The 9373-nt window shown below is 47.7% G+C and overlaps 1 protein-coding gene across 1 annotated transcript; it reads right to left on the reverse strand.

The window, feature by feature from the left end:
• Positions 1-1211: 1211 nt before the first annotated feature.
• Positions 1212-8962, reverse strand: LOC147683695 (zinc finger protein ZIC 4-like). Its single transcript, XM_086944074.1, has 2 exons — positions 7457-8962; positions 1212-2485 (listed from the first exon to the last, which is right to left on the reverse strand). Exons 1-2 carry the CDS (start codon positions 8613-8615, stop codon positions 2049-2051), a joined length of 1596 nt encoding a protein of 531 aa, XP_086800200.1. The 5' UTR covers positions 8616-8962; the 3' UTR covers positions 1212-2048.
• Positions 8963-9373: the final 411 nt, after the last annotated feature.

Genomic DNA, 9373 nt, shown 5'->3' on the forward strand with positions numbered 1-9373 from the left:
GAAAGAAGAAAGTAAAGTTAACTGACGCCTCGATTCAGAAGGCCCTTCTTCCTGACATTATTATCCATTTTATTGTGATCCAGGACAAGTGCCCATTCGCGTGGTTTTTGTTTGCAGGGAATCTAATGTCAATGATTTAGCTCTTCCCGAACAAAAAAATTACATATACTTGTATACAGGGAGGTGGGGGAGTAGGCCTGTTAGACGTACATATTTTGTCGGTGGTGAAAAGGCTGGAAAGACTCCAGACTTTGGTCTTTCAGTATTTAAGTATGACTCGCCGATTGCCATAGAAATCCTAACTTACCATGAAGATGCACCGTTGGGAAGAAATAGGTCTTTGTGGAAGGGCGGCTTTGATGTCTGAGGCACAATATTCAGGCTTTCAGCTGCGGCTGTCTGCAGTACCTTGAGAGCAACGGGGTGGACATCTGTAACAAGCAAATGAAAAATTAAAGGTGATTACCCGCAGAACCAAGCGGGTTTGTAAAAAAAAAGAAGAGAGAGAAAGACCAGAATGGATAAGAGAAGAGGGGGTAACAAAATCAAACCTTGAGCCATGGGAAAACTCCCCTGCGGATGCCAGACTTTTTTTGGCCCAAGGTAGAATTTTACGCTTCAGAAAGAAAAGTCTGGTAACACGGCCAGTATAATACAGTACTACAAAACCGTTGGGGATAGACACCAACTCGGCCGTGTGGCTGTGAGCCGCAAGGTTTTATTTTCCATGCGCCTAGAAGACTTACAAAGATGGAGGCATGCTAAGGGCGCCAAAGCCTCTTTTTAAAAGTTGTTTTCTGGAGACTTTGGGAATGGAATCGGGTTTAAGCAGGATTATATGTATCTTCTACAGCTGTGCAGACTTTTGGGGGCCAGATACCAGCTTAATCCCGCTTTCTATTTCTCACAGCGGCCCGATTGTTCGCACCGAGCAGGGCGCCCATCTACCGCTGGGATTTGACTGAAAAAAAAAGAGAAAAGGCCTTGGAGGCTTCGCTATAAAGTCTGCATCCCGGAGATTTCCGAAAGTGTGAAGGGAAAAACAGCACAGAAGTGGATTCTCGACGTCAACAAGGAGCACATTCAGGTATTTCTCGGTTTGGAATTCATAAACCTTGCAACTATGAGAATTGCTTTGTCTGCAGAATTAACTAACGTGCACTCATTTTTTTTAAAAAAAATGCGTTTTTCAAATGTTTCAACTCCAGTAGTGTTTTATTTACAAAATGAGAAAATAATTTACAAGACATCTGTTCTGCGATTAGAAAGACTTTTTTTTACGTGTTCCACTGTTAATTCAGAAAATGTAAAAACGTACAAATGCGTTTAAATAGACTTTAAACTGCACAACGTCACTCACAACATTCATGAATATTTTGACCTGGTACCACCAACGCCCTCCCCCGGTCATCATTTTCTGACATCAAAATATGTTTAAGAAATACACGTGAAGAAAGAAACTTTACAAATGTAAAATGTAATGGGAAAAATGCAATTAGGCCCGGGCTGGCATTTTTTTTCTTCTTTTGACAAGGGTGAGCAAAATATACATACCTGGAATGATAATGGGATTTGGTATTTACAATATGATAATAAGAAGCTCGAGTTCCTCGTTTATATACGAATTGCCAACAAATGTTGTTTTTAAACAAAAAAGTACATGAAAAGTCCAGCTATCAAAATTGTTGGTCAATAAAACACTGCTACTAAAATTGATCAATCTGTACACTGTTTAGAAATCAGTATTAAAACACTTTGGTTCCTTGATACAAAAAACGTGTAAAAGTGGTGATTCGTAAACATATAAGCGAAAGAGAGGAAATGGGTTTATCACGGCCCTTCACAAGATGGCAGGCGAGGGGAAGTGATTGGGAAAATCATGGCTCACATTAAAATAATATTTTCTGAAAAAGCACGCCAAGAGGACACAATGCACTTAGTTCTGCCTTTGTTGTGTAGTGTCTCCGTATTGGCCCATCCCTTGAAGTGAAGCTTTCCTGTTCGGGTGCGCTGCTTCCGGTTCCGGTGCGGTCTGGGAGGCCTGAGTCCTAGTAGTTGGGCCTAGGCTCGCAGTCTGGGTAGCGGGTGTCCCCGGGCTCCGGGGACGGCGTGTTACTCGGAGGGGTTGGCATGCCTGCAGCCCCCGAGCCCTGGCACACATACCACTCGCTCAGGTTGGCCGCCCGAGAGGATGGCAAGGGTTCCGAGTGGGAGGAGGAGGCTGGAGGCTCCTGGCCCGAGTCCGAGGAGGGGGACACCAGGGAAGGAATGGACGACTCGTAGCCCGAGCTCGGGGGAGGGGACTTGCAGTGCACCTTCATATGTTTCCGCAGGGAGCTGGGGTGGGTGTACGACTTGTCGCAGCCACACACCTTGCAGTTGTACGGTTTGTCGCTGGTGTGGACGTGAGAGTGCTTCTTCCGGTCACTGCTGTTGGCAAAGCGTCGGTCGCAGCCGTCGAACTCGCATTTGAAGGGCTTTTCACCTGAAAAGTGCAACAAGCTAACATTAAAAACCTGCAGAGGTTTCTTGTCAGGCAGCAACGAGCACAAAGGCAACACAAGGCTGTTACTCACGAATGTCACTGCACTCACAGCACCCATCCAAGTACACACACACTTAGTTGTGGCATCTCTGTACCCCTACAGAACTCGTCAAAAGCCACGTTAGATTTTTAACAGTTCCTACCAGCGAGAAATGTGCAACAGCTGGGATTCGGCAATATGGTCTCATCCACATTCTCTGTGCTATAATTTACAAAAGGTGTCGTGGCGCGCCAAAAGCTTACCACATAGCTTCTCGGCGCTTTACACAGGGGATTATGTCTCCATTAGTCCAACAACTGTCTTGAAGTTACAAAGTCAAAGTATGCATGTAAATAGCACAGAGGTCGACATTAGCGTCAGTGGGTGCTTTGAAAACTGCAAAAACACCGATTCACGGGTTAACGGATTCGCTCAGAACAATTAAGAGGGTAAAATAATAATCCCAGGAGGATAGAGTAGCATAGATGTGTGCAACCGCAGAGCAGTGTAAAGCAAACCGAGAGTAAAGGTGTGTGTGTGTGTGGGGGGGGGGGGGGGGGGGTCCTGGAGTTTGGAAAGTTATACAGGAAGTGCTGTTTCAACCGATGATAATAGGAAGGGATGTGCGTGTGTTTGGGGTGGGGGGTCTTTCTAACATAGGATAGGGGCGCTCTAAAAACGAAGGTATTGTTGCAATGAAGCCATGTAAAAAGAAGGAAGCCCTTCAGAATTACCAGACTGCCATTACTTCTTACACTGAGCACGCATCCATTATTAAGACTTGAGTTACTTTTCGCACCAGTGCTACATCTATTTCGGGCAACCCCCACATCTCCATATCACACCCCCCCCCCCTAACTCTGTGGGTCACTACAGGTTAAGAATCCCACTCACCCAAAAATACGCCTATAGTTTCTTGGTAATTTTTCTCGGGTAAAGATGTTCTTGGTTATGGAGACGTGGTGTTTTGCATAACGCTTTGTCAATAAATCCAAATTAAACAATGGCCAACCTTCTGCATCTACTAGATCCAAAGTATGCTGATTGTCTGGTATAACAAACTGTGCTTATTGTAAATAATAATAATTAAAGACAGGTTTTCCAGTTCGTGAGCCGTTGTCACCCAAATCTACCCAAAATCCAATTTTTTCTCTCTCTATTGCCACGCGCTAGTTCCTCCTCTGTACTTAGCTGAGGGATAAGGCAAGCCACCGAGGCCATAATTAAAAAGCTGCATCTATGCTATTGCTCGCGAAATCGCTTAATTAAAATAAAACTACTGTTTCGGATGACTACAATTACCGTTGCCGCGGAGGGCTCGTTTTTAGGCCACGGTGACGTTTTGCCAGTTAGGACAAGGCTCTAATTACCGCTAACAGTGGTGCCGGGCTGAGCTGCAGATAAGAGGGTGTTATTGTTGTTTCTTGCCACACTGAAGTCACTCCGATGCGCAAATGTTTTACTATGTGCATCAGCCCCCTTTTGGAAATGATCCAGAGCGCACCTCAGTGAAGCAAATATCTGGCACAGGGCTCTGACGGTCTGAACTCGGGTCTGAGCGGGCAGTGCCCTTTGAAGCCTGAGTTCCTCAAGGCCAAGCTACAAACCAACATAGTGTATGCTCCACATGAACTTGAATAACGTTATTCACAAGGGAAGGATACGTAGTTCCACAAACATACAACCAGCTAGATTCAAAGGGAACCGTAACAGATGCCTAAAAACTGGGTAACCGACGTTGGAGAAAACAGGGATGGGCCAAATACTTACAGCTCGTTGTCATTACACCATGAGTGTAATGTAAACTTTGATTCATGAAACTCATCAAGGCTAAACCTGTGTAGGATATAATTGAAAGCCAGGTGTATTTTGTCTGGGCCGAAAGCATGGCGGCCCCTACTGGTGGGTGAACTCGGATTAACCCTTTTGTGAACCTAGTGACTTCGACGCTTCCCCATTAGCCAGACGGGGTAACATTTTTTATGGATTAGAATTCGGCATAATTTATTGGGGAGTGGTTCTTTCCCCCCTTCTCTTTTCAATTATCTTCATGCAAATTCGTTTGTCAGACTTCTGCGGCAATCAGAATGAAAGCCCATTGGTCTATCGCCCCTCACGTTTCCAAATGTGGCTTTCGAAGGAAGCGATGCTGCTTGTAACACCTCGACTGGGGGCAGGTTTTGTAGACATATCTTCAGTGGGTACAGGGAGGCGCGCTTGCTTACCAATAAGCGCCCTGGAAGTGCAGCTCTACATAAAAAAAACAGTTTGACCCCGAGCCTCTGGCGCTGAAACCAGCAATCAGGCACGTTAGTGTAGAACAAGCAAGCAGTAAGTTAAGAGCCCCCGGGGAGGGGGCGCGCATAAAGCACGCCGCCGTGCAGCACGCCGTGCACCCAGGTGAAGGGTGCGCGCTGGCTCAATCTGTCAAAGCGCCTCGCGCGACTCCATTCATTCCACACCTTCTTCCCTCTCCGGGGAGCGGAGAGGGGGTTTTCAGAGGGGGCGCCATAGTCTTCCATTGTCACAAACTGTCTGACGACACGTTTCATCTCATGTTTATGCCGCACACGCGTTTCATTTTTTTTATCACGCGCTCACGCGTAAGTGCTCAGACGCACGCGCGTAATATTGGCCACAGACACGCTTTATCTTGAGTCGCAGGCATACTTTACGTTTTATCCTATACACGCGCGAATTTTCTAGTTTCTGGCACAGCCGTCACACTGCTGTTTTACTGGCACATGCACTCACTTTTTACACACTACGCACTGTAAGTTTTATGACAAAACATTCACAAACATACAAACATGCCCACTTTATCTCGTATCTCACAAAAGCCACGTATTTTTTCTCATATACGCATACTTCACAATTTGTCATGTCCACTGTATTTCTTTACAGACACATGCGCACAAACACGTGCACAGCACTACTAAGCACACACCTTCTGTATGAATCGAAAGATCTATCTATCTATCTATCTATCTATCTATCTATCTATCTATCTATCTATCTATCTATCTATCTATCTATCTATCTATCTATCTATCTATCTACATGTCCGTCTATCTGTCTGTCTATGTCTGTCTGTCTATCCTTCATTCACACGCATACTTTGTTTTTTGCCACATCCATTATGCATTTTTTTACTCATATTTCCTATGTCTCACTCCCACACACACCGTATTGTTGCTACACACTGGCTCCATATTATAACACGGCTCGTATCTGTACCAGTTACTGGTCTACCACCAACACACACACACACACACACACAGGCACACGCACAGGCATGTCAGCACGAACACAAATCTCAGCACCATTCCTGTTGCTCTCCACACATAATCGTGTGGCATAATGTACCGTTGCACACGTGTAGCCTTGTCCCCAAAAGAGCCCAATCGGCCATTTTATACCAGAAAGCATAACAACGGTTAAACTGTACAAGCAGGGTTCCTGAATCCAACCTCCACATTCACGTTTCATCCTTTCTTTATGAAAGGGTCATGTATGTTTCTCCACCGAGTGTGTTTGTGTGATCCCGTTTGCGTTGTTTTTGTTCTTTCCCTGTGCACCTGTTGAGCAAGACCCTGGTTTGTTTTGTTTTCTCAGGAGCTACCACTTCATCAACAAACAAAAAAAACGATTTCTAGACAACACCTATTCTTCAAGGCGCTCAAACACGTTCTGACACTTTGATAACTATGTATGCCTATATAGGAAAATAAAACAGTGTCCGTGGGCCGTGCTACTGCTTACTATGTAGACCGGAGCACGCGTTAATGTCACAGACTGGAATACACGTAAAGAGATCTAAGCACGCCCTAAATGTACCTAACAGAAGGAAGACAGTTGCGGCCAATATTTCATGGCACCCCTTTCCTCGACATCAAAGCCGGGGTCTTCAAAGGAATTGCTAGGTTGTTTACCTAACTGTGCCTTCCTCGGGGATGGTGTGGTGGTGGTGGTGTGTGTGCGCTTGTGGAGGGCGGGGTGGAGACGGGGGCTTGCAGCCTGTAAGGCTTGGCCACGCTACAAGCGGAATCCAGGCGGTGTACACGGAAGAAAGGGGATATCTAAAGCACGTCTACACGACAAAGCAACAAAAACACTAAAGAGACCACGTGTGCTTAAAACCGCAATCCAGCTACAAACGCTGATATTCCCCACAGTGCAGAAAGTGGGCACCTCCGCATGCGCAACATCATTATTTCATCTAAAGTGTGCATTCTGTTCATCACCCGGCTGCTCCGGTAGCTGCGGTTAGAAGTTTAGTGCCTGGAAGGATTATGTTGTTTTCGTGGTGTTTGCTACTTTGTTTCAGTTTTGGAAAATACTACACTTTTGAAAGTCTGCTGAAAGGGAAGAAAAGACCAGTTTTGAATCTGCGGTACCATATAACCGCATGGCCCAGACTAGGAGATCCGAGGATGCGCTTTCTCAAGAAATGACATTAATTATACATACAGGGAGTCCTCGGAGCTCCGGTGTCTGTGCACACAGTTCACCTCAAACCTCCATTCAGAACTGACAGATGTTAGTATAACGTGCACCAAACAGATACCCTGGAATACAGTATTAAACCAATTGCACAAATTCTACCCAGGAACTAAACATTTACAAGAAAGCCACATATTAGTGTACTTTTTAGACACGTTCTGCAAACGTTTATCTAAACAAATCTAAAAAGAGCGATCTGAAAATGTAAAGAGATTCAAAAGTGCACTATGGTGCCACATCCATACACAAAAGGACACGAAAACAGCATACATATACCATGCAGAACTGTGTAAGAAAGTTAATAACACATGGAAAAGACTACCCATGGAATGTGCTTGGAGAAACAAACAAAAAACTGGAAAAAACTCAAATGATGCAACTATTGATGGAATAACGGTGGCAATGCAAGGGAGGACGATGGTACTGACCTGTGTGAGTTCTTTTGTGAATTTTGAGGTTTTCCGATCTTGCAAAGACTTTGCCGCAGGTGGGGAAGGGGCAGGGGAAGGGCTTCTCGCCCGTGTGCACTCGGATGTGGTTGACCAGTTTGTACTTGGCTTTGAAGGGCTTGCCCTCCCGCGGACACTCTTCCCAGAAGCAGACGTGGTTGGGCTGCTCGGGTCCCCCGACGTGCTCCACAGTCACGTGCGTGACCAGCTCGTGCATGGTGCTGAAAGTCTTGGAGCAGAGGCTCCGGGGCGCCGGGCCCTCCTCGATCCAGCGGCACAGCAGCTCCTGCTTGATGGGCTGCCGCAGGTAGCGGAAGAAGGCGCCCGGGCCGCTGACGTTCAGGCTCATGCCGGGGTAGCTGTGTAGGGCGGCGGTGGGGGCGAGAGGCTCCGTCCGGGCAGGCGGCACTGGACTGAAGTGATCCGCCCGCGCGTACATGTCTCCAGGTAGCCCGAGCCGTATTTGTCCGTTCAGGGGGTGGCCTCCTGGGGCTGCGTGTGCAGGCTGCTCGTGGTGGAGTCCGGAGAAGAGGGGGTGGTGGTGGTGGTGGAAGGCTGCGGCCTCGGAGCGCTGCTGACCATGGTGCCCGCCGGAGCAGCTACCTGTTGTTGAGACAAACATGCCTTGGTGAGAGTGGGGCGCATGCTGCGGCCGCCCCGGGCGCAGCAGCAGATCCCGGCCGGCGGACAGCACCTGGGCCGGGTGAGGCAGGGAGTAGGGGCCGGCCGGCTGCGCCGGGAGGAAGGCTCCCGAGTGGCCGGGGTGCTGCTGCTGCTGCGGCGGCAGCGGCTGCTGCTGGTGGTAGTGGTGGTAGTGCTGCGGCTGGTGCAGGTGGTGCAGCTGGTGGTGGGCAGGGCTGAGTCTGAGGGCCGCGGGGCGCTGCTGCTGCCCCAGGTGCTCGGGCCGGAGCGGGGGAGCCGGCCCCGCGCACTCCCCGGGGTGCGGGGGAGCCATGGCGTGCGGGTAAGCGCCGAACCCCGGGAAGCCTGTCATGCTCGGAGGGGCAGGATGATGATGATGATGGTGGTGGTGGTGGTAGGGGTGAGCCCCCGCTGCCAAGTCAACTAATCTCAGCGCCGGGCTGCGGTCGCAGAGCGCAGGCTCCGCGCCCGGACTCCCCCAGGCGTCAAAACTCATCGCCCCTAATCTAAAGTCACCTGCCAGCAGGAAAATAATAAAAAAAACAACTTTGTTTCAAAGTTCGTCAAGTTTTTTTTTCTTTTTAATGCGTACGTGGGATCCCATACGCTTGAGAGGCAGCAGCAGGAGACTTCGAGACCCTGAATAGAGATTCATGGGCGCTTCTACGGCCCAGAGAGTTGAACAATAACGGCGCGCGCTGATTGGCCGGCGCCGGATGATTGACGTCACGGGTGACAGCTCCCGCTGAAGCCTGAAAGGCATTAGCCGAGGGGCTGTGCTCACTGCGCCTGCGCGCAACCCACACGACTCAGCGCTCAGTCACAACACTTTCTTTTACTACTGAGCTGTGCCGGGCGCTGTGTTTTTTTTTCTCCTGCTGCTGACATTTTTTTTGTACGTCTATTTTACAATTGAAGAAGCTCCACCATCTAGTATTAGAGACAAGAGTTCGTTATACATTTGCTTCCCTTTTTATTTTTACAAAAAAAAGGATAGGAAAATCCTGCATCAGACAAGTAGATGTGTATTTGCATTAAACCGTTAAACGTGTGGGTTCGTGTGTGTACATATATCTCGCATATTTCGTTGAAGCATTTTTCATTTTCACATATTGACCTGGGACATAAACATAAAGTATATAGTCCCAGTATTTAGTTTGACATCCTTCAGAAAGGGAAATAAGAAACACATACGAAGAGGTACTAATATACAATTTAAGTATCTCAAACTAGCTATGATTTAGTTCAAAACTG

Source organism: Lissotriton vulgaris, chromosome 11, assembly GCF_964263255.1.
Source record: "Lissotriton vulgaris chromosome 11, aLisVul1.2, whole genome shotgun sequence".
Classification (NCBI taxonomy): domain Eukaryota; kingdom Metazoa; phylum Chordata; class Amphibia; order Caudata; family Salamandridae; genus Lissotriton; species Lissotriton vulgaris.

Coding starts and splice junctions, on each gene's coding strand:
- LOC147683695 (XM_086944074.1), bottom strand. CDS start 8,615: ATGAGTTTTGACGCCTGGGGGAGTCCGGGCGCGGAGCCTGCGCTCTGC. Junction 2,486..7,456: donor TCACAAAAGAACTCACACAG/GTCAGTACCATC, acceptor TGCACTTTTCAG/GTGAAAAGCCCTTCAAATGC.